The sequence below is a fragment of the Eucyclogobius newberryi genome, unplaced genomic scaffold (genome assembly GCF_026437365.1).
Source record: "Eucyclogobius newberryi isolate DKJ021-1_F unplaced genomic scaffold, fEucNew1.0.hap1 SCAF_13, whole genome shotgun sequence".
In the NCBI taxonomy this organism is placed as follows: domain Eukaryota; kingdom Metazoa; phylum Chordata; class Actinopteri; order Gobiiformes; family Gobiidae; genus Eucyclogobius; species Eucyclogobius newberryi.
Window position 1 is genome coordinate 16,117,985 of NW_027315757.1, and position 25,601 is coordinate 16,143,585.

The window sequence follows — 25,601 nt, forward strand, 5'->3', positions numbered from 1 at the left end:
AGCCACGGGGCGCTGCCAGAGAGGGCCAGCAGGGGGAGCCATGGGGCGCTGCCAGAGAGGGCCAGCAGGGGGAGCCGCGGGGCGCTCCAAGAGAGGGCCAGCAGGGGGAGCCGCGGGGTGCTGCCAGAGAGGGCCAGCAGGGGGAGCCATGGGGCGCTGCCAGAGAGGGCCAGCAGGGGGAGCCGCGGGGCGCTCCAAGAGAGGGCCAGCAGGGGGAGCCGCGGGGCGCTGCCAGAGAGGGCCAGCAGGGGGAGCCGCGGGGCGCTTTAAGAGAGGGCCATCAGGGGGAGCCGCGGGGCACTTCCGGAGAGGGCCAGCAGGGGGAGCCGCGGGGAGCTTCAAGAGAGGGCCATCAGGGGGAGCCGCGGGGCGCTTCCGTCACCCGCACCTGCCCACCCGAACCGTCCCGCGGACTCTGAAACGGGCTATGTGGGTGAAAGGTGCTCGGGCGTGTTCGGCGAGGATGTAAGGTCGTGCACTCGTGTCCTTTCGCTCGCGTCCTTCAGAGACACTTCATCGGCCCGAAGAGGAGTGGGAATCCAACTCCAACCTGTCAAGGACGCACGGAGAACAGAGAACAGGACGGTCCCGGGCTCAGATTAAACAAGTGTCTGACGCCGGAGCCACGGTTTATCGTGTTTACAGCTCAGAGTGACGGGAGTAGAACCCGCACACTCTGCTCTGATCACCGGTCAGGCCTTGTCCTCCTCCTTGAAGTTCAAGAGCTCCAGAAACAAAAGCACAAACAGAGAGTTTCACGCTGACGTTCAGAGTCAAATGGTCCTCGAAATGAAAGTGTAAACCAGGTCTGAACCAGGTCTAAACCAGGTCCAAACCAGCTCTAAACCAGGACTAAACCGGGCTAAACCAGGTCCAAACCAGCTCTAAACCAGCTCTAAACCAGCTCTAAACCAGGTCTAAACCAGGTCTAAACCAGGTCTAAACCAGTTCTAAACCAGGTCTAAACCAGTTCTAAACCAGGTCTAAACCAGTTCTAAACTGGGCTAAACCGGGTCTAAAAGAGGTCTAAACCAGGACTAAAGGTCTAAACTCTGAGGCGTTCTGCTCGTCTAGTACTTCATACGAGTCGGGAATCGAACCGGGGACCTTCTAGCTGTGAGGCGGAGCTAAACACTCTGCTAAGTAGTTATTTCAACTGACAACAAGCTTTTTTTTTGTCTTTTAGTAATGACGCCACTTTTTAAAGCTGTTTTACAAAAGTCCCTTTAGTCTCTTTCAACGGAGAACACGTTGAACTTTGTGCCTGTTTTTGTTTCATGTGGAACTGAGCATCCGTCAAACAACTTCAGAAACCTCGCCCTGAAACACTTTTGGAAGAACACTTTGAAACTGTATTTACAGAATACTGAATATCTGCATTAAATGTATTTGTAACGTATTCAGTCCACTTTGAGTTTTATTATGTTACGGTGTAAACACATGAAATAAGATTAAAACTGCTTGTTGTTTCGCTGCTTGTTGCTTTTTTATTTATAAGAGAAGGACAAATTGCGCCGCGTTGATTTTCCCAGGATTTTAAAACCTTAATATCGGTATCGGCCGCAACAGCAGACAAATATCGGATATATATTCAAAACATTCCTGATTCGAGTCACTTTCTGCCTCTCCGAGCGCAGCCTGAGCTTCTGTGGAACTCGCTCACACTTTTATCTAATCTTCCCGCGCGGTAAACACGGTTCCGGTCACCGCCGCGCGCCGCGCAGTCTGACCGCGCATGTGCCGCGGCGGGCGCGTCGGATCAGCGGCTATTTGTGTCCCGAGGCGCCGCTGATGTGGAGCTCCCGGGCCTGCGCTCCGTCACTGTCACCCGCGGGTGTCACGGTCGCGGCAGCGGCCCAAGTGCGCATCCGGGGCCGGACTTTCACAGTAAAACACGTCAGCTGCCCGTCCCCTCCCTTTGAATCTCCTGTACCCAAAGCTCATCGACGGAAATCAGATACTTATAGATAAAAAAAAAAAAAAAAACGAATCATAAAACTAAATAATCATTCAAACAAAATCACAATAACAAGAAAAACTGTGACTTTTCCTGAACTAATATTAAATGATATTGAGCTTTATCAGAACTAGAATAAGACTGCAATGTTGTGCTATTGTTTGTGTTGAAATTGTCATATTGTTTCAAATCTTGACCTAAACAGAGCATCTTTATCATCATTCTTGTGGTATACAAATGTGTGGAGAATCAAGTACATTCCTCAATATCAAAGTTCTACGTTCTTCATGTGGTGTTCACTTTTGGGGCCCGGACTCTTCGTTTACACATTTAGTGCAGAATTATTCAGAAAAGAGCTTCAACTGTCTTTTTAAATAGGCTTTTGACATGAGTTTGAGCATAAAAACATATTTAATGGTGCATTTTGTAACTTTCTGGTCGGGGGTTTCTTGTCTGCAGGTCAGATCTGGGGAGAGGTGAGTCACAACTGTTGCCTTTTAGTGGAGCACTTACAGACCACTTTTTTTTTTCAAATAATTTTTTATTGTTTTGTTTTTAGCACTTTTTAGAAAATGTGCTGCAATAAAAACTCTCTAACGAACAAAACGCTAGATAAATTTGCTTAATGCCCAACTGTGTAACATTCCAGGCAGCAGGTGACGGACCGCCTCCAGAAACGTTACACCACGCCCCTTTAAGAGCGAAGTCCAGCCCACGAGTCCAGCACCAGGAGCTGTTCAGCGCGCGGGACTTTATTGTGAAACGCATCGCACCGTGCTTCCTGTCGGTCCCCGAGGCCGCGGCTTGACTGTGTGTCCGCCTCAGGAGCGTCAGTGCGCGGGGAGAGACACGGGACTCACCGGGCTCAGAGCATCCACCGGGAGCAGCGACGCACGGAGCTTCCCCCCCGCCGCAGGACACCGACTTCTGCTCCAAAACCGACTTTCCCCAACACCAACCGCTCACTTTTCATCAGACATTTGTGACTTTTTAACCTTTCGCCTTCATTCGCCTGTAGCGCGCTCTCCCCCGACGTTTGACGCACGGTTACGTCCGCTACAATCAACTTCTGAAAGATTAATCAGCTGTATATTTAAATATTTATCGATCGCTTTATTGCTCCGGTTCATGCGCCGCGGGACGAGCCTTTTCCGAGCCGCAAAATGCCTGTGCGCCGCGGGCATGTGGCGCTCCAGAACACCTACCTGGACACCATCATCCGCAAGTTCGACGAGCAAAGTGAGTTTTTCTTTTTATTCATTCCCCCACGAGAGCGCGAGAGAGCCGCGCGTCACGTGACCTGTCGCACTTTCGCACGCGCCTCTATCGACGGGCAAACGAACTAGAGCCTTTTCCGAGTCGATACGCGGATCGATCTTCATTTGGTTTGTGCGGAGCTTCAGTCCAGCTGTGGTCAGGGTTACGTGTGAAAAGAGAATCTAACGCGCGCTTGTTGTGATTGGGGCCCCCCGTGGATGAGTGCGGGCCCCCGGAGGTCACGGTCCCGAGAGACGTTGTGACACAGGAAAGCAGATAATTGGTGCCCATTTTAGCCCTGGTTTAGACTTCTATGTTTAGCCCTGGTTTTGAGGTGGACCGAGGGGGGCAAAGGGGTCTGTTGTGGCTCCCGGGGGCCCAAAATTGGACCCTCTCAGTATTTACACCAGAGCCCTAGCTTTTATTGAATCGTTAAACCAGGAAAGTCTTGTTAATTTGCATCTGTGATTTTCTTGGACATAGGTCACAATTTAGATTTGATCACGAAACATTTAGAGGTTGGAGATATATTGAGAACGGGAATAATAATAATAATAATATATTTAATTAGAACTATTGAAAATGAGCTAAAAAAAAGGGGAGGTGTCTAGTGTTTGTCCATTTGACCCAAACATCGGGAATGAGATCACAGTTAGATTTGACCCGCCATCGCCCAAGAACAGAGGACATCTGAATTACAATCGAACCAGGTTTCCAGTGGTTGGATGCAGTTATGGCGAGGGTCAGTGAAGTGCTAGTACAGCTTTGTTTTTACTGTGACATTTACGATCTGCCCAAGAGGCTCATGGGAAATATGTGAAGAGTGATCATGTCGTTCTGCTCTTCGTTCTGCACATTTCACACACTACTGGTTTAGATGTTCCTTCTGGTTCAGTCCTGGCTTTGGCCTAGACCTACTTTAGACCTACTTTGGACCTACTTTAGACCTACTTTGGACCTAGTTTAGACCTACTTTAGACCTACTTTGGACATACTTTAGACTAATTTGAGACCAACTTTAGACCTACGTTTGTTAGACCTACTTTAGACCAACTTTATACCTACTTTAGACCTTGTTTAGACCTACTTTAAACCTACTTTAGACCTACTTCAGACCTACTTTCGACCTAGTTTAGACCTGCTTTTGACCTAGTTTAGACCTACTTTAGACCTACTTTAGACCTAATTTAGACCTACTTTAGACCTGCTTTTGACCTACTTTAGACCTGCTTTAGACCTACTTTTGAGCTAGTTTAGACCTAGTTTAGACCTACTTTAGACCTAATTGACACCTGATTTAGACCTACTTTAGTCCTGATTTAGACCTACTTTAGTCCTGCTTTAGACCTACTATAGACATACTTTAGACCAACTTTGGACCTACTTTAGACCTAGTTTAGACCTAGTTTGGACCTACTTCAGACCTAGTTTAGATCTACTTTAAACCTACTTTAGATCTACTATAGACCTACTTTAGAACTACTTTAGACCTGATTTAGATCTGATTTAGACCTTCTTTAGACCTACTTTAGACCTGATTTAGACCTGATTTAGACCTTCTTTAGACCTGCTTTCAACCTACTTTAGACCTGATTTAGACCTTCTTTCGACCTACTTTTGACCTGTACTTCTGGCTGAGTCCTCCTTTAGCCTCAATAGGTCGGTCGTATTGGTTTTTGGACCTGTTAAAAATACATGAAAAACGTGCAAAAAGGGGCCTTTCTTCCATAAATCTTCTTGTTAGGCGATGGGTTGATGCGCGTCCAGAGCGTTGAGCGACACGTTTCCCGACAGAAGCTTATGTAAACGGCTCCGCAGACGCTCGCATGAATTATTAATCTTCAAATTGACTGTTTGTACTTTCGCTCGAATCAAGTGTAAATATGAACGTTTTATTGCATCTTGTTTGATCTGCTGAAGATAAGGTTACAGCCGTTTGAACGTTGTGTTTCCCGTTGTAGAACTTCAGATGACACACATATCACAACTTTTCATTTACTTTTCTTTGAATAGTAAATATTCCACGCAAAATTCAGCGACAATTTACGCTCAAGAAACACTATTTCCTGAAACTTTAATTCACTAGCAAGGACCACGCCACAACAATGGAATACGAAAGAATGTTTATTGATAAGTCATGATGGGTCGATGAGAGATCGATGAGAGCTCGATGAGATGAGAGAGAGAGAGCTCGATGAGATGAGAGAGCTCGATGAGATGAGAGAGAGAGAGCTCGATGAGATGAGAGAGCTCGATGAGATGAGAGAGAGAGAGCTCGATGAGATGAGAGAGAGATATCGAGAGAGCGAGAGAGAGAGAGATATCGAGAGCGAGAGAGAGAGAGAGAGCGAGAGAGAGATCGAGAGAGAGAAAGAGAGAGAGAGAGAGAGAGAGCGATAGAGCGAGAGCGAGAGCGGGAGCGAGAGAGATCGATGAGATGAGAGAGAGAGATCGATGAGATGGCTGGGTAGAGACTCAGGATGGGGGCTCTGTCTCGGGTAATCAGCCCAGCCGATTCAGAACCCCCCCTCCATGGATGGTGATGTGTTAAGGTGACGATGATAGAGACATGGGGTGAGAGGGTGGGGTCGAGAGAGCAGAGACAACAAGAGATGCTGGGATTGGCCTTTGCATATATAGGCCTTCTGGGTAATAAGAGGCGTGGTTACAGAGTGGAGGTGTGGTTGCTGGGGAGGTAAGAGGTTGAGGCGTGGTCCTGCTCCCGAATCTAAGTTAGCGATTACATCTCCAACTACACAAATTCACTTATAAAATAAAGCTGTTGTCATGTTTTTATTCGTCCAACATTAACGTCTGTAAATGAAAAATGTAGCCCTTGTTTACTATCTGGTTGCAAGGTAACAGTAAGGAAAATTTGTCAAACTAATTTGACTCACAGCGTCGCAGTGAGTCAAATTATCATCTGCATCTCTCAGTCAAGTCTGAATGTTTTTTAAGTGCAAAGAAAGGACCAGTATTTCACAGGATTTTAGGGAAAAATATAATCAAAACAAGAAAATAAATGTGTTGAAATTAACATCAATCAGTACAATCAAAGGGAAATGATTTATGTGTTAAAAAACAACAAATAATGTTGGGAACCAGTGTCCAACCTGTTTAAGGAGACAAAAACATAAGAACCAGACTAAAGAGACTAAAATATACGAACTAGACTAAAGAGACTAAAAGATAAGAACTAGACTAAAGAGAATAATATATAATAACAAGACTAAAGAGACTAAAATAAAAGATCTAGACTAAAGAGACTAAAATATAAAAACTAGACTAAGAGACTAAAAGATAAGAACTAGACTAAAGAGAATAATATATAATAACAAGACTAAAGAGACTAAAATATAAGAACTAGACTAAAGAGACTAAAAGATAAGAACTAAACTAAAGAGAATAAAATATAATAACTAGACTAAAGAGACTAAAATATAAGAACTAGACTAATGAGACTAAAATATAAGAACTAGACTAAAGAGACCAAAATATAAGAACTAGACTAAAGAGACTAAAAGATAAGAACTAAACTAAAGAGAATAAAATATAATAACTAGACTAAAGAGACTAAAAGATAAGAACTAGACTAAAGAGAATAAAATATAATAACAAGACTAAAGAGACTAAAATATAAGAACTAGACTAAAGAGACTAAAAGATAAGTCTTAGAATAAAGAGACTAAAAGATAAGAATTAGACTAAAGAGACTAAAAGATAAGTCTTAGAATAAATAAACTAAAGATAAGACATAGAATAAAGAGACTAAAAGATGAGAACTAGACTAAAGAGACTAAAAGATAAGATCTAGACTAAAGAGACCAAAATATATGGTCTAGACTAAATAGACAAAAAGATAAGGTCTAGACTAAAGAGACTAAAAGATAAGACTTAGACTAAAGAGCCTAAAAGATAAGGTCTAGTCTAGATCACTGGTGCAGACACAGGCTTCACCTGAGCACGAGTGAGTGAGTTTGTGAGTCTCTGTCCACATGGAGCTGCTTAGCAACAGCGTCACATGTTTGTGTGGGCAAGTATTTATCACACTGTGGGGACTCTGAACACACTGAACACACTCACATCACAGGGACTCACACCTGAACACACTCACATCACAGGGACTCACACCTGAACACACTCACATCACAGGGACTCACACCTGAACACACTCACATCACAGGGACTCACACCTGAACACACTCACATCACAGGGACTCACACCTGAACACACTCACATCACAGGGACTCACACCTGAACACACTCACATCACAGGGACTCACACCTGAACACGCTCACATCACAGGGACTCACACCTGAACACACTCACATCACAGGGACTCACACCTGAACACGCTCACATCACAGGGACTCAAACCTGAACACGCTCACATCACAGGGACTCACACCTGAACACACTCACATCACAGGGACTCACACCTGAACACGCTCACATCACAGGGACTCAAACCTGAACACGCTCACATCACAGGGACTCACACCTGAACACACTCACATCACAGGGACTCACACCTGAACACACTCACATCACAGGGACTCACACCTGAACACACTCACATCACAGGGACTCACACCTGAACACACTCACATCACAGGGACTCACACCTGGACATACTCACATCACAGGGACTCACACCTGAACACGCTCACATCACAGGGACTCAAACCTGAACACGCTCACATCACAGGGACTCACACCTGAACACACTCACATCACAGGGACTCACACCTGAACACACTCACATCACAGGGACTCACACCTGAACACACTCACATCACAGGGACTCACACCTGAACACACTCACATCACAGGGACTCACACCTGAACACACTCACATCACAGGGACTCACACCTGAACACACTCACATCACAGGGACTCACACCTGAACACACTCACATCACAGGGACTCACACCTGAACATACTCACATCACAGGGACTCACACCTGAACACGCTCACATCACAGGGACTCACACCTGAACACACTCACATCACAGGGACTCACACCTGAACACACTCACATCACAGGGACTCACACCTGAACACACTCACATCACAGGGACTCACACCTGAACACACTCACATCACAGGGACTCACACCTGAACACACTCACATCACAGGGACTCACACCTGAACACACTCACATCACAGGGACTCAAACCTGAACACGCTCACATCACAGGGACTCACACCTGAACACACTCACATCACAGGGACTCAAACCTGAACACGCTCACATCACAGGGACTCACACCTGAACACACTCACATCACAGGGACTCACACCTGAACACACTCACATCACAGGGACTCACACCTGAACACGCTCACATCACAGGGACTCAAACCTGAACACGCTCACATCACAGGGACTCACACCTGAACACACTCACATCACAGGGACTCACACCTGAACACACTCACATCACAGGGACTCACACCTGAACACACTCACATCACAGGGACTCACACCTGAACACACTCACATCACAGGGACTCACACCTGAACACACTCACATCACAGGGACTCACACCTGAACACGCTCACATCACAGGGACTCACACCTGAACACACTCACATCACAGGGACTCAGACCTGAACACACTCACATCACAGGGACTCACACCTGAACACACTCACATCACAGGGACTCACACCTGAACACACTCACATCACAGGGACTCAGACCTGAACACACTCACATCACAGGGACTCACACCTGAACACGCTCACATCACAGGGACTCACACCTGAACACACTCACATCACAGGGACTCACACCTGAACACACTCACATCACAGGGACTCACACCTGAACACACTCACATCACAGGGACTCACACCTGAACACACTCACATCACAGGGACTCACACCTGAACATACTCACATCACAGGGACTCACACCTGGACACACTCACATCACAGGGACTCACACCTGAACACACTCACATCACAGGGACTCACACCTGAACACGCTCACATCACAGGGACTCACACCTGAACACACTCACATCACAGGGACTCACACCTGAACACACTCACATCACAGGGACTCACACCTGAACACACTCACATCACAGGGACTCACACCTGAACACACTCACATCACAGGGACTCACACCTGAACACGCTCACATCACAGGGACTCACACCTGAACACACTCACATCACAGGGACTCAGACCTGAACACACTCACATCACAGGGACTCACACCTGAACATACTCACATCACAGGGACTCACACCTGAACACACTCACATCACAGGGACTCACACCTGAACACACTCACATCACAGGGACTCACACCTGAACACGCTCACATCACAGGGACTCACACCTGAACACACTCACATCACAGGGACTCACACCTGAACACGCTCACATCACAGGGACTCACACCTGAACACGCTCACATCACAGGGACTCACACCTGAACACGCTCACATCACAGGGACTCACACCTGAACACACTCACATCACAGGGACTCACACCTGAACACACTCACATCACAGGGACTCACACCTGAACATACTCACATCACAGGGACTCACACCTGAACACACTCACATCACAGGGACTCACACCTGAACACACTCACATCACAGGGACTCACACCTGAACACGCTCACATCACAGGGACTCACACCTGAACACACTCACATCACAGGGACTCACACCTGAACACACTCACATCACAGGGACTCACACCTGAACACACTCACATCACAGGGACTCACACCTGAACACACTCACATCACAGGGACTCACACCTGAACACACTCACATCACAGGGACTCACACCTGAACACGCTCACATCACAGGGACTCACACCTGAACACGCTCACATCACAGGGACTCACACCTGAACACGCTCACATCACAGGGACTCACACCTGAACACACTCACATCACAGGGACTCACACCTGAACACACTCACATCACAGGGACTCACACCTGAACACACTCACATCACAGGGACTCACACCTGAACACACTCACATCACAGGGACTCACACCTGAACACACTCACATCACAGGGACTCACACCTGAACACACTCACATCACAGGGACTCACACCTGAACACACTCACATCACAGGGACTCAGACCTGAACACGCTCACATCACAGGGACTCACACCTGAACACACTCACATCACAGGGACTCACACCTGAACACACTCACATCACAGGGACTCAGACCTGAACACGCTCACATCACAGGGACTCACACCTGAACACACTCACATCACAGGGACTCACACCTGAACACAATATCCACTGCGATTATAGTTGTGATTCATGTTTTAATCGTGGAATTCCGTTCACATTTTACACACGTCCTGGAGCTTTAAAATCTGAGAGCGACTGAAATATGAACGACTGAACTAATACTAGAACGTGGCTGGACCTGGATCACAACATTGTTGCATAAACATGTCACAATAAAGGATCATATAGAAACTATGTTATGTCACTGACATTGTAACCCAAAAGCAAGATAGTAAACCCTCTTCTAAATATATAATGTTTTGTAAAAGAAGAAAAAAAAAAGAGCTGCGCTAAATAAAAATCAGACACTTATTTAGTACTAATTTGACCCGCCACTGCTCAGATGTCAAAGTGCAAGAAAATAACAAACAATTCCCCATTTGTGCAAAATAAAAGTGCACGTGATAAATTGAGAAAAAACAAATATCGTTCCTACCATTGAACAGTCAATCAATGTAGTAATTACTACGACAGGCCATTAGTGACGACGGCTCAGGTTCAGACTCTCCAGGAAATGAATGAAGTCAATGTGATGTCCCCAAAAACCATGGAAACCAAACCTGTGTCTGCATGTGTTTGTGTCTTTGTGTACATGTGTGTGTTTGTGTACATGTGTGTTTGTGTACATGTGTGTGTTTGTACATGTGTGTTTGTGTACATGTGTGTGTTTGTACATGTGTGTTTGTGTACATGTGTGTGTTTGTGTACATGTGTGTGTTTGTACATGTGTGTTTGTGTACATGTGTGTGTTTGTGTACATGTGTGTGTTTGTACATGTGTGTGTTTGTGTACATGTGTTTGTACATGTGTGTTTGTGTACATGTGTTTGTGTACATGTGTGTGTTTGTGTACATGTGTGTTTGTGTACATGTGTGTTTGTGTACATGTGTGTTTGTGTACGTGCGTGTGTTTGTGTACGTGTGTGTTTGTGTACGTGTGTGTGTTTGTGTACATGTGTGTGTTTGTGTACATGTGTGTTTGTGTACGTGTGTGTGTTTGTACATGTGTGTGTTTGTGTACATGTGTGTTTGTGTACGTGTGTGTGTTTGTGTACATGTGTGTGTTTGTGTACATGTGTGTTTGTGTACGTGTGTGTTTGTGTTTGTGTACATGTGTGTGTTTTTGTACATGTGTGTTTGTGTACAGGTGTGTTTGTGTACACGCATTTGTGTGTTTGTGTACATGTGTGTGTGAGTTTGTGTGTGTGTTTGTGTACACGTGTGTGTTTGTGTACACGTGTGTGTTTGTGTACGTGTGTGTGTGTTTGTGTGTGCACGTGTGTGTGTTTGTGTACATGTGTGTGTCTGTGTACACGTGTGTGTTTGTGTACACGTGTGTGTGCGTTTGTGTACATGTGTGTGTGTGTGTGTGTGTGTGTGTGTACTTGTGTGTGTGTGTGTGTACATGTGTGTGTGTGTGTGTGTGTGAGTGTGTGTGTACATTTGTGTGTGTACGTGTGTGTGTGTGTACATGTGTGTGTGTGTACGTGTGTGTGTGTGTGTACATGTGTGTGTGTACATGTGTGTGTGTGTGTACATGTGTGTGTGTGTACATGTGTGTGTGTGTGTGTGTGTACATGTGTGTGTGTGTGTGTGTGTGTGTGTGTGTGTGTTTGTGTGTACATGTGTGTGTGTGTGTACATGTGTGTGTGTGTGTGTGTGTGTGTACATGTGTGTGTGTGTGTGTGTGTGTGTACATGTGTATGTGTGTGTGTGTGTGTGTGTGTGTACATGTGTGTGTGTGTACATGTGTGTGTGTGTGTGTGTACATGTGTGTGTGTGTACATGTGTGTGTGTGTGTGTGTGTACATGTGTGTGTGTGTGTGTGTGTGTGTGTACATGTGTGTGTGTGTGTGTGTGTGTACATGTGTGTGTGTGTGTGTGTGTGTACATGTGTGTGTGTGTGTGTGTGTGTGTGTACATGTGTGTGTGTGTGTGTGTGTGTGTGTACATGTGTGTGTGTGTGTGTGTGTGTGTGTGTGTACATGTGTTTGTGTGTGTGTGTGTGTGTACATGTGTGTGTGTGCGTGTGTGTGTGTCCACACGACCAGCAGCTGAAAATAGACTTCTGATTATCAGACTCATAGTATTTAGATAAACTGTGTTACAGCTTCATATCACACTGCACATGTTTATATTAGTATTTTATCATTATAATACTACATAAACTACCTAAAGACACTTTAGATACATATTTACACACGGTGTGATCCCACATTCGTCCAGGAGCGTTCCACTGTAGGAAAAGATGCACTTGTATCATCAGGACTGAAGATGAACCAGTTTATGTCCTAAAGTGTCGTCTGATTTAAAATAAACAGGGATTTCGTGTTGTCTAAAAATTCTTTGCCGGTTTTGTTTCCCTTTTGTCCCTCTCCCTCCTCCTCTCTCTCCCCCTCTTTCTCCTCCTCTCTCCTCCTCTTTCTCCTCCTCTCTCCTCCTCCTCTCTTTCCTCCTCCTCCCCTCCTCTCTCTCCTCTTTCTCCTCCTCTCTCTTCTCCTCTCCTCCTCTCTCTCCTCCTCTTCTCCTCTCTCTCCTCCTCCTCTCCTCCTCTCTCTCCTCTTTCTCCTCTTCTCTCTCCTCCTCCTCTCTCTCCTCTTCTCCTCTTCTCTCTCCTTCTCTCCTCCTCCTCCTCTCTCTCCTCTTTCTCTTTCTCTTCTTCTCTCTCCTCCTCCTCTCCTCCTCTCTCTTCTCCTCTCCTCCTCTCTCTCCTCCTCTCCTCCTCTCTCCTCCTCCTCTTTGTGTTGCCGTGGTGAGGGTGTGAGCTGGAGGTGAGGACAGCTGAGGCCCTCAGACTTCATCAGACCCTCCTCATTATTCTCTCACACTCTCTCCTCCTCTCTCTCCTCCTCTCTCTCCCCCTCTTTCTCCTCCTCTCTCTCCTCTCTCTTCTCCTCTCCTCTCCTCCTCTCTCTCCTCCTCTTCTCCTCTCTCTCCTCCTCTCCTCCTCTCTCTCCTCTTTCTCCTCTTCTCTCTCCTCCTCCTCTCCTCCTCTCTCTCCTCCTCTCCTCTTCTCTCTCCTTCTCTCCTCCTCCTCTCTCTCCTCTTTCTCTTTCTCTTCTTCTCTCTCCTCCTCTCTCTTCTCCTCTCCTCCTCTCTCTCCTCCTCTCCTCCTCTCTCTTCTCCTCTCCTCCTCTCTCTCCTCCTCTCCTCCTCTCTCTCCTCCTCTCCTCCTCTCTCTCCTCCTCTCATCCTCTCTCCTCCTCCTCTTTGTGTTGCCGTGGTGAGGGTGTGAGCTGGAGGTGAGGACAGCTGAGGCCCTCAGACTTCATCAGACCCTCCTCATTATTCTCTCACACTCTGTATTTTTAGCACCGCTGGAGATACGCGTGACAAACTCGTCTGTTGCCTTTTTCTTCAGCTTCGTTCACTTTGTTTGTTTCATGAATCTTGTTCACGAGCTCCTTTTCTCTGCTCCTTCTCTGAGCCTCACAAAAACATCCAGTTTCAAATCTCAAGGCAGAGCTCCGGAGGTCTCGTGTGCTGCTCCTGCTTCAGTAAATCCTCACAGAAGCGTGTCAGACTCAAATCACCGTCATTACAACTGTGTGTTTACATGTCGGGGCAAGCTAGCTTTTGTGTGCAATTCTTCATAGGTTTCACACAATTCATTATTTTATTATGTATTTATTTGACATCTCAGCTAAACACATTACACGTTATTATTCTTACTTTACCATGACTTTGTGGGCGTGGCTATGGATGTGAAAATCTTAATTATTGGTGTCAGTGAGTCTTTATTATTGGTCACCGCAGCAACAAGTATCGAGCATCAGAAAACCGTCTGTGAGTGACGGTTATTCCTGTTTTTACCGTGTCGCTGACGAAAAGACGATAAGTCTCATTCCGCTTTGACCCTAATCTGTGCCACGCCCCCTTGTGCCCGCAGACCGCAAGTTCCTGATCGCCAACGCGCAGATGAAGAACTGCAGCATCATCTACTGTAACGAGGCCTTCTGCTCGCTGTTCGGCTTCACGCGCGCAGAGATCATGCAGCAGCCGTGCACGTGCCCTTTCCTGGTGGGGCCCGGGACCATGAAGAGCGCCGTGTCCCAGCTCGCTCAGGCGCTGCTCGGGAGCGAGGAGCGCAAGGTGGAGCTGCTCTGCTACACCAAGGAGGGTGAGACGCAGCGCTTTACGCCAATACGCTGTATGCTTTACGCTTCAGGCTTTACGCTTCAGGCTTCAGGCTTCAGGCTTCAGGCTTCAGGCTTCAGGCTTCAGGCTTCAGGCTTCAGGCTTCAGGCTTCAGGCTTCAGGCTTTACGCTTCAGGCTTCAGGCTTCAGGCTTCAGGCTTCAGGCTTCAGGCTTCAGGCTTCAGGCTTCAGGCTTCAGGCTTCAGGCTTTAGGCTTTAGGCTGTAGGCTGTAGGCTTTAGGCTTTAGGCTGTAGGCTTTAGGCTTATGGCTTATGGCTAATGGCTAATGGCTTATGGCTAATGGCTAATGGCTTATGGCTTATGGCTTATGGCTTATGGCTTATGGCTTATGGCTTTAGGCTTTAGGCTTTAGGCTTTAGGCTTTAGGCTTTAGGCTTTACTTTTTAGGCTTTAGGCTTTACGCTTTGTCCACAGTGAGGCGCACTTTACCAAATGAACTACATTTGTAGAGCTCAGTTAGTCCACAAAGTAAATCAAAGTGCTTTATGTTCAGCAACATATGTATTCAAATCACAATACGCCATAAAACAACAACAACAACAACAACGCAACATATTTTTTCTTTCTTTTCATGTATTTTTACTTAGCTTAAGAGATGATGTCACTGATGATGTCACTGATGATGTCACGCTTGATCTCAGTGGGTTCTCACCTGGTTAAAGGTTAATAAAGGTTTTTACTGTTTGAATTTATTTATTTGTTTGATTTAATTTATTAATTTATTTTTACTTTGCAATCAGTCTATCTTAAATTAAATTAAGAACAGGGGATTTTATTCCTATACATTTTGAAATATTGATTTTATTTGTGGAAGTTTCCTTAAGATTTGCCATCTCGTTTTCAAAGGGTCTAAAGTACATGACACAAAAGACAAAACACTAGACGTACAACACAATGTATGTACAACACACAACACACGGCACAACAATGTACGACACACAACACCAGACACAACAATGTACGACACACAACACCAGACACAACAATGTACGACACACAACACGCGACACGCGACACAACAATGTACGACACACAACACGCGACACACAACACACAATGTACAACACACGACACACAACACACAATGTACAACACACAGCACACAACACACAACACACGACACAATAATGTACGACACACAACACACGACACAACAATGTACGACACACAACACACGACACAACAATGTACGACACACGACACACAATGTACAGCACACGACACACAACACACGACACACAATGTACAACACACGACACACAACACACAATGTACAACACACAGCACACGACACACAACACACGACACAATAATGTACGACACACAACACAATAATGTACAACACACGACACAACAATGTACGACACACAACACACGACACAACAATGTACAGCACACGACACACAACACACGACACACAATGTACGACACACAACACACAACACACGACACACAATGTACAGCACACGACACACAACACACGACACACAATGTACGACACACGACATACAACAAAAAATACACGACACACGACACAGAACTCACAACACAACAATGTACGACACGCATCATGTCTTTGCGATGCCAGTGGGTGATGTTTGTGTCCTTCATGTCTTTGCGATGCCAGTGGGTGATGTTTGTGTCCTTCATGTCTTTGCGATGCCAGTGGGCGATGTTTGTGTCCTTCATGTCTTTGCGATGCCACTGGGTGATGTTTGTGTCCTTCATGTCGTTGCGATGCCAGTGGGCGATGTTAGTGTCCTTCATGTCTTTGCGATGCCAGTGGGTGATGTTTGTGTCCTTCATGTCTTTGCGATGCCAGTGGGTGATGTTTGTGTCCTTCATGTCTTTGCGATGCCAGTGGGCGATGTTTGTGTCCTTCATGTCTTTGCGATGCCACTGGGTGATGTTTGTGTCCTTCATGTCTTTGCGATGCCAGTGGGCGATGTTTCAAATCAAATCATCAAATCAATTTATTTTTGTAAGGCCCAAAATCACAACAACAGTTTCCTCTGAGGGCCACAGGGAGAAATGAATCAACAATGTCTGTGGTGGCGATGAAGTCAGACAATGTCTGTGGTGGCGAGGGAGTCAGACAATGTCTGTGGTGGCGAGGGACGATGTCCCAGGGTCCTCTGTCCTTAGACTCTCCTTCTCGGCCAGGAAAAACTACAAAAAAAACCTCTTTGGGAAAAAGCGTAGAAACCTGGAGGAGTTCCAGTGAAGGAGAGATCCCACTCTCACAGACGGACACAAGGAGACTGGAGCTGGACCCACTCTTCAGGCAGAAGAGGGACCGTCTGAGTCGAGCTAGACCCACTCTTCAGGCAGAAGAGGGACCGTCGGAGGCGAGCTGGACCCACTCTTCAGGCAGAAGAGGGACCGTCGGAGGCGAGCTGGACCCACTCTTCAGGCAGATGAGGGACCGTCGGAGGCGAGCTGGACCCACTCTTCAGGCAGATGAGGGACCGTCGGAAGCGAGCTGGAGCCACTCTTCAGGCAGATGAGGGACCGTCCACACAGGGCAGGGACCACTTCACCAGGGGAGGGGCATCTGGGTCCACAGGTCCTCAGGAGTGAGAGAAAGAAAAGAAGGCGGTGAACAGTTTGCAAGTGGAATCAAAAAATAAATATTGTTTGATAGCATAAGTAGTCAGAAGAAGAAGAGGATAGTGCTCAAGCTGTCATACTTCCCCCAGCATAGTTACTCCTAGGGCAGCGTAGCTGAAGCTGTGGGTTTATGTTTCTGTTCCTAACTAGTCTGACCATAAGCGATTTCGAAGAGGAACGTTTTAAGCCTGGACTTAAATGAAGAGACTGTGTCAGCATATTTAACATGGGTCGGGAGCTGATTCCATAACACAGGAGCTTGGTAGCTAAACGCTCTACCTCCTACTGTACTTTTAGAGACTCTTGGCACCACCAGAAGGCCAGCATTCTGAGAGCGAAGAGCTCTGTTTGGATGATATGGTTCTATAGCATCTTTGAGGTAGGATGGGGCCATGTCATTTATGGCTTTGTAGGTCAAGAGTAGAATTTTGAATTTGATTCTAGACTCGACGGGGAGCCAGTGAAGAGACTTCAGCACTGGCGTAATGTGCTCTCTTCTTTTTGTTCCTGTTAGTAATCTTGCTGCTGCATTTTGAACCAGTTGAAAGCTTTTTATGGAGCTTTTAGGACACGCTGCAAGCAGGGAGTTACAGTAGTCTAATCTAGTCGTTACAAATGCATGGATAAGTTTTTCGGCATCACTTTTAGGCAGGATTCTTCTGATTTTGGCGATGTTGCGCAAATGGAAATAGGCTGTTTTACAAGCTTGATTTATATGAGCTTTAAATGAGAGCTCCTGGTCAAATAAGACTCCAAGGTTTCTTACAGTAGAACTGGAGGCTACACTGACATTGTCCAGTGTGACTATCTGCTCAGATAGAGCGTCTCGTAGATGCTTAGGGCCAAGCACAATGACCTCGGTTTTTTCAGGGTTAAGAAGCAGGTAGTTTAGTGTCATCCAGGTTTTTATCTCCTTCACACAAGCACTAAGTCTGTCTACTTGATCGCTTGTTTGTGTCCTTCATGTCTTTGCGATGCCAGTGGGTGATGTTTGTGTCCTTCATGTCTTTGCGATGCCAGTGGGTGATGTTTGTGTCCTTCATGTCTTTGCGATGCCAGTGGGCGATGTTTGTGTCCTTCATGTCTTTGCGATGCCAGTGGGTGATGTTTGTGGCCTTCATGTCTTTGCGATGCCAGTGGGTGATGTTTGTGTCCGTCATGTCTTTGCGATGCCAGTGGGTGATGTTTGTGTCCTTCATGTCTTTGCGATGCCAGTGGGTGATGTTTGTGTCCTTCATGTCTTTGCGATGCCAGTGGGTGATGTTTGTGTCCTTCATGTCTTTGCGATGCCAGTGGGTGATGTTTGTGTCCTTCATGTCGTTGTGATACCAGTGGGCGATGTTTGTGTCCTTCATGTCGTTGTGATGCCAGTGGGCGATGTTTGTGTCCTTCATGTCTTTGCCATGCCACTGGGTGATGTTTGTGTCCTTCATGTCTTTGCGATGCCAGTGGGTGATGTTTGTGTCCTTCATGTCTTTGCGATGCCAGTGGGTGATGTTTGTGTCATTCATGTCGTTGTGATGCCAGTGGGCGATGTTTGTGTCCTTCATGTCTTTGCTATGCCAGTGGGTGATGTTTGTGGCCTTCATGTCTTTGCGATGCCAGTGGGTGATGTTTGTGTCCGTCATGTCTTTGCGATGCCAGTGGGTGATGTTTGTGTCCTTCATGTCTTTGCGATGCCAGTGGGTGATGTTTGTGTCCTTCATGTCTTTGCGATGCCAGTGGGTGATGTTTGTGTCCTTCATGTCTTTGCGATGCCAGTGGGTGATGTTTGTGTCCTTCATGTCGTTGTGATACCAGTGGGCGATGTTTGTGTCCTTCATGTCGTTGTGATGCCAGTGGGCGATGTTTGTGTCCTTCATGTCTTTGCCATGCCACTGGGTGATGTTTGTGTCCTTCATGTCTTTGCGATGCCAGTGGGCGATGTTAGTGTCCTTCATGTCTTTGCGATGCCAGTGGGTGATGTTTGTGTCCTTCATGTCGTTGCGATGCCAGTGGGTGATGTTTGTGTCCTTTATGTCTTTGCGATGCCAGTGGGTGATGTTTGTGTCCTTCATGTCTTTGCGATGCCAGTGGGTGATGTTTGTGTCCTTCATGTCTTTGCGATGCCAGTGGGTGATGTTTGTGTTCTTCATGTCTTTGCGATGCCAGTGGGTGATGTTTGTGTCCTTCATGTCTTTGCGATGCCAGTGGGTGATGTTTGTGTCCTTCATGTCTTTGCGATGCCAGTGGGTGATGTTTGTGTCATTCATGTCGTTGTGATGCCAGTGGGCGATGTTTGTGTCCTTCATGTCTTTGCTATGCCACTGGGTGATGTTTGTGTCCTTCATGTCGTTGCGATGCCAGTGGGTGATGTTTGTGTCCTTCATGTCTTTGCGATACCAGTGGGTGATGTTTGTGTCCTTCATGTCTTTGCGATGCCAGTGGGCGATGTTTGTGTCCTTCATGTCTTTGCGATGCCAGTGGGTGATGTTTGTGTCCTTCATGTCTTTGCGATGCCAGTGGGTGATGTTTGTGTCCTTCATGTCTTTGCGATGCCAGTGGGTGATGTTTGTGTCCTTCATGTCTTTGCGATGCCAGTGGGTGATGTTTGTGTCCTTCATGTCTTTGCGATGCCAGTGGGTGATGTTAGTGTCCTTCATGTCTTTGCGATGCCAGTGGGTGATGTTTGTGTCCTTCATGTCGTTGTGATGCCAGTGGGCGATGTTTGTGTCCTTCATGTCTTTGCTATGCCACTGGGTGATGTTTGTGTCCTTCATGTCTTTGCGATGCCAGTGGGCGATGTTTGTGTCCTTCATGTCTTTGCGATGCCAGTGGGCGATGTTTGTGTCCTTCATGTCGTTGTGATGCCAGTGGGCGATGTTTGTGTCCTTCATGTCTTTGCTATGCCACTGGGTGATGTTTGTCTCCTTCATGTCTTTGCGATGCCAGTGGGCGATGTTTGTGTCCGTCATGTCTTTGCGATGCCAGTGGGTGATGTTTGTGTCCTTCATGTCTTTGCGATGCCAGTGGGTGATGTTTGTGTCCTTCATGTCTTTGCGATGCCAGTGGGTGATGTTTGTGTCCTTCATGTCTTTGTGATGCCAGTGGGTGATGTTTGTGTCCTTCATGTCGTTGCGATGCCAGTGGGCGATGTTTGTGTCCTTCGTGTGGTTTTGATCGCCCCCTGCTGGCTGAAGTATCCACAGGATTGTTCATGCTGAAGACTGTAGAGCTTTATTCATCTCAGTCCAATATTTATGCTGCGACAATCTCAAAACACAAGATAAAGATGTGCTTTAGCTTCTGTGGAACATTCCAGAGCAATCTCCCTGAGACAAACAGATGACCTTCTCCAGGAACGTTACAGAGTCTTGTCTGTGGTTCTGGACATTAATTTATTAGTTTAAACATAGAAATATCTTGTTCCATTTCTGCCACAGACTCTTCCAGGAGTGACATGTTTAGCATGGAACTGATATATATGTGAATGTAGTTCTAATCCACACCGATCATCACTATGTTGTATTTGGACATTTTAAATAGCAATATTGATCAAAAACAACGTAATTTAAAAAAAGCTTAGTTCTGTAATTCTGTGTTGAAAACAGTCATTCTGATTTGCTGCCTCTTTACTTTATGTCTGTATGTATGGAGAGCTGCTGTTTGTGAGTTTAGGGAAGAACACAAAATGGCTGCAAAATGTGTGTCACGTTTAAGAAAATGAAATTGCAGAAGGACGTAACGTGTGGAGTGACACGGTGAAGACCTGGACGGGCAGACTTCAAAATGTACAAATCACTGAATAAAACTGTTTCATCTGAATGTGGTTCAAAGCATAATAGTTCTCCTTGAATGTAAACTGTGCAAACACATGTTTGTTAAGTATTAAGAATCAATATCCAACGTCCACCTCCTGAAGTTTATGTTGCAGGATTCATGGCGCTTGGTAAAACAAAGCTAACATTTAATTTGGCACATTTTTGCCCAGCTTAATATTATCAGTAGGCTGAGCAAAATAATATGTCTGTTTGCCGTAACCCAACCGACCCAGTGTGAAACTAGCCGACTGAAATTTCAACTACTCAATGACCGAACTTCCCTAAACTACGCTTGTTATCCTATCTTTCATCCTTTTAGCAAAGATAACGCACTGTGTGACGCATGTGAGTCTGCATAGTGAGTCACCCACATGTGTCTGTAACGAAACAGACCGCGAGGTAATAACGATAAATTGCTTTAAACAAGTTGATTTGCCCCTGTCGGCGCCACTCAAGTGTCCATAGGACATACCAGGCTCTGTCAGGGTGTTTTACACAATGCATTCTGGGATTGACACACGCCCAGTAGCGTCATCACAGCCCAGTAGCGTCATCACAACAAACATGGCGGCGCCCGTGTCCCCCGCATGTTCCCCCCAAAATAAAGGATAGCGGCGTACAAAAGGTCGTTTTGAAATGTCTTAAAATCGTAAGATTTAGTCTCCTGATCGGGTTGATAGAGACGTTTTCCGTCATTGACTGTTGAAGCCTGACCCCTGGTGGTCACTCCGACTAAAAAAATGACAAAATTTTGATCTTTTTTTTTTTGCCTTCAAAGTAAAAAAAATAAGAATTTACCTACCGACCGAGCCACTTGAAAAATGTTGACTCGGGTTACAGCAAACAGACAATTTATTTGGGGTAGCCCTATCATTATTAATAATCGCTGGGGATCCACTTCTACTTTATATCATATTTTAGCAGTGAGACTTTTCCCTCGTTCTCGACTTCAGAGAACCAAGTTTGTGCCCGACCGGAAGTGCCAAGTGGGCGGGGTTAACGAGGTGAATACAGGCAACGACATTCAGAATCATGGAGCAACACAACTGATAAAATGTGAGTCTGTGGAGCTACTGTTTCGCTCAGATTAACATTTTTTTTTACAGCTAAACTCAAAGTGAAAGTAGTTTCTCCGTTATTGCTACGACCGTTAGCTAGCTTGTTTGCTAACGGCTCTTCGACTGCCGCACAACAATTCATTTTCCTCAACAAACAGACGCACAAACATGATTGCATAAGCCGAGAACGGTATCGAGTCCAACTGTGTGCAACCCAAAGTCTGTGTGAGCAATAAACGTTAGTGTTCTGTTGTTTATCTGCTCCTACAACAGTTTTTATCTTCATTTTATCTTATTATTATTTACTTGTCGCATACAAACCACCAGTAAATATGCATCAGAGTTTCAGACGTTGATGTTTGTCATTAGCAGCAGCTCTTTTTCGTTTTACTTTGACTCTAAATGCCATTACTCACCAGCAGGAGGCGCTAGAACTAGAGCTAGACCTCATTATCCCTCCTCCGACGCTCCTCTCTTCCTCCCTCGCTCTTTCCAGGTTCTCACTTTATCATCATCAGCTCGTTTCGTGTTCGGCGGCGGCGTTGTTATTGCGGGTCGCCGTTTGGACCTCCCGTGTCCCGTGGAGCGTTTGGCCGCACGTGAGGCCGTTGCCATGGAGACGAGCTGCTCTCAGGCCTCTGTTTGCGCACTGTAAAACTGTGAGCTGTAAAAAAAAGAAAAGAAAAGAAAAAACGCACTCCACAGGCAAGAGAACGGCGTAAAAGCGAGGTTCAAACGCGACTAATGGATTAGAAGTGCGTCTCGCGTCGTGCCCGAAGACAACGATCACGGCGATGTTGAAATGTACAAAACAACACAATAAGAGAATAGAACAAGACACGGTGAGACGGCAAACAGACAATGTAAATAGTCCTAAACATGTCCGTAATTGTACCCGTAATCGTTTTTGAATCTCAATTGTAATGTCGGTCCAGTCCTTCCTTCCAGTTCTCCGTGATGGCTTTTCAGAATGTTCCAGAGGTATCCGTTTACTGTCTCCACGGCTGGAGTTTTGAGGCCCGAAAACGAGAACATCTGAGCAACAAAACAGTCCCAAAGAATATGTGAGTGGTGGGTCTCCTGGCAACCAGTTTCTCCAACAGTCAGGATTTCTTTGTGAATAGTGAGCAGTTTGACATGGTTCGGTCCTTAAGTGTGTCAGTCTTAAGTCTCGAGCCAGATGATTGGGTCAGAGAGAACGCAGACCAAAACGAGACGGCAAAAAGCAGAGCAACACAAAATAATAATTTCTCAGCGAACAATAAAAGCCTCAAAAATTTGAGAAAAAGCGTCAAAACCATGATGATAAGTGTGACAAAAAGTTACAAAAACATGACCAAAAGAGGTTAAGACGTGTGACAAAATGACAAAAACACAACTGAAAGTGGCAAAACAAACAGTTGACCAAAATTTATCGAGTAAAAGTGCCAAAAAAGCATTAAAATGGCAACAAAAAGTGACTAGAATCCACAAAATGTGGCAAAATCATGACTTAAAGTGACACTTCTTCTTCTTCATTACTTCAAACTCTGACTTGATCTTGTGCTAAAGTCCCTTATTTCCACTGATGCTAACTTAAACACAAAGTTAGCAAAGCGCGTTAGCAAGAGCCATTTCCTGTTATCGCCGCACGGCACTCGCTTTGTCAAGAGCCACAATCTGATATTTCCAGGTCATAATGCGTCTGACATGATCCAAAGCCAAACATGACATAAAGAGAGGTTCAAACGTGGAGAAACGAGGCAAACATTCTCTCTGTGTGTTTGTGCATGTTCTCCTTGTGTTGACTGGGATGTCTCTCTCTGGAAATATGTCCCGTGTCCCGTGGCCCTCGGAGTGTCTTATCCGTGTGGCTCTATATTTAGTGGTGCCGCTGATTGCAGAGTGGAACTGACAAACGAGCGGCTCATTTGGCTTCTCGCTCGCAGTCGCCTGAAGCCTTCGGGATTCCTGTCGAACGGCTCGGGATCGAGACTGTGCGAGGATGTCACCGCGGCGATCGAACAGGGATCGTAATTACCGTTGTAACGAGTCGACAGTCAACATTTTTTTTATTTAATCATCTTAATTGTTCTTTGGACTATACAGACTCTAAAACTAATTCCTATTTTTGCCAATAATACTCATAATACTCGACATTTACTTGGTTAAATAATAGTTTGACAAATGGATCGGACCTCTGTTTGGGAAGCAGTCCATTCATGTTAATGTAGAAGAGCTGCTCCGTTCCACTGTTCAAACACAGACTTTAGGAGTTTTATTGTGCTAAATTCAAACACAAAGACGCGGAGCAGAATAACGAGGTCCAACGAGCCGATTTGTAACTAACTTTGGTCTAAATGCTACTACGATGCTAGCGCAACAACCCGTTTACATTTCTCAGGCTGTAGTAGAAAAAGCTTCAGTTGTAGTCATCTGGACTCAGTATGAAAAAAATTTACGTTTCGACTCTCATCCAAGAGTCATTGTCAATAAAAGAATTTAGATCGAGAACTCCGATATTAATACTGTTCTGTGGTAAGACCCACCCATTCGGAGGAGCCTTCCTGAAGTAGAAAGAGTAGGAAGGCTCCTCCAATGGGTGGGTCTTACCACAGAACAGTATTAATATCGGAGTTCTCGATCTAAATTCTGTTATTGACAATGACTCTTGGATGAGAGTCGAAACGTCTATTTTTTTTCAAACTGAGTCCAGATGACTACAACTGAAGCTTTTTCTACTATGGAACACACATTTCTCAGGCTGGGTCGCCGGCTGAATATATCATATAAAAAAATAAATAAAAAAAAACATACAAAAAATAGATAGCTTCATACAGCCTAGTAATAGTTCTTTGTGGACACTGTTGAGTCCATATTCATGCAGCAGCAGGAACAGGAACATGGACTTATGATATGATTCTGATATGAAATGTTGATATCACAAACACAATATGAGCTTTTTATAGTTTAAGCTCATCTTAGTGAGAATAAACTTTTCATGTAGTTAAAGAAATTAGTTCATTGTGTTTGTGTTCACGGTCACATTAGTGTGGACACAGTTTCACGGTCACATTAGTGTGGACACAGTCACAGCAGCTTCACTCTGTCATGTTCATACTTTATTATACTCTGACCTGTGTTTCTACCTGTGGCTCCTGATCTGTCCAGGTTTTGCACTGGTTTGGATGTTTTCCTCACAGAGCATCATCACAGAAGTTAGTTTTCTTGTTGTTAGCTCCACATTAGCACCACTTTTAGCACAGCTCTAACGCCCACAAAACCGTCTCCTTTCTTTCTATCGTGTTTCCCAAAACCACACGTCTCTTTCCCCGCTCAGACCTCTGCTCAAGTCTAGTTTAGTACGAGTTGACACTTTTCAGACCTCAGCACTCGCTTTAGCAGCACCGCAGCACTGAGCAGCGTGGAGGAGGGGCGGCTGCTGCAAAGTTCTGTGGGAGCTGTTTTGCGGGCCTCATGTT

At 45.7% G+C, this 25,601-nt stretch overlaps 1 protein-coding gene across 1 annotated transcript in view; it reads left to right on the forward strand.

Annotated features, from left to right (window-relative positions):
• Positions 1–2,986: 2,986 nt before the first annotated feature.
• The window catches only part of kcnh6a (potassium voltage-gated channel, subfamily H (eag-related), member 6a), a 64,767-nt gene continuing 42,152 nt past the window's right edge, over positions 2,987–25,601 (forward strand). The window contains exons 1-2 of the mRNA XM_072442708.1: positions 2,987–3,196; positions 14,403–14,633. Of these exons, the coding sequence (XP_072298809.1) occupies positions 3,121–3,196; positions 14,403–14,633 (307 nt within the window). The 5' untranslated portion in view covers positions 2,987–3,120. The remainder of the gene's footprint in view (positions 3,197–14,402; positions 14,634–25,601) is intronic.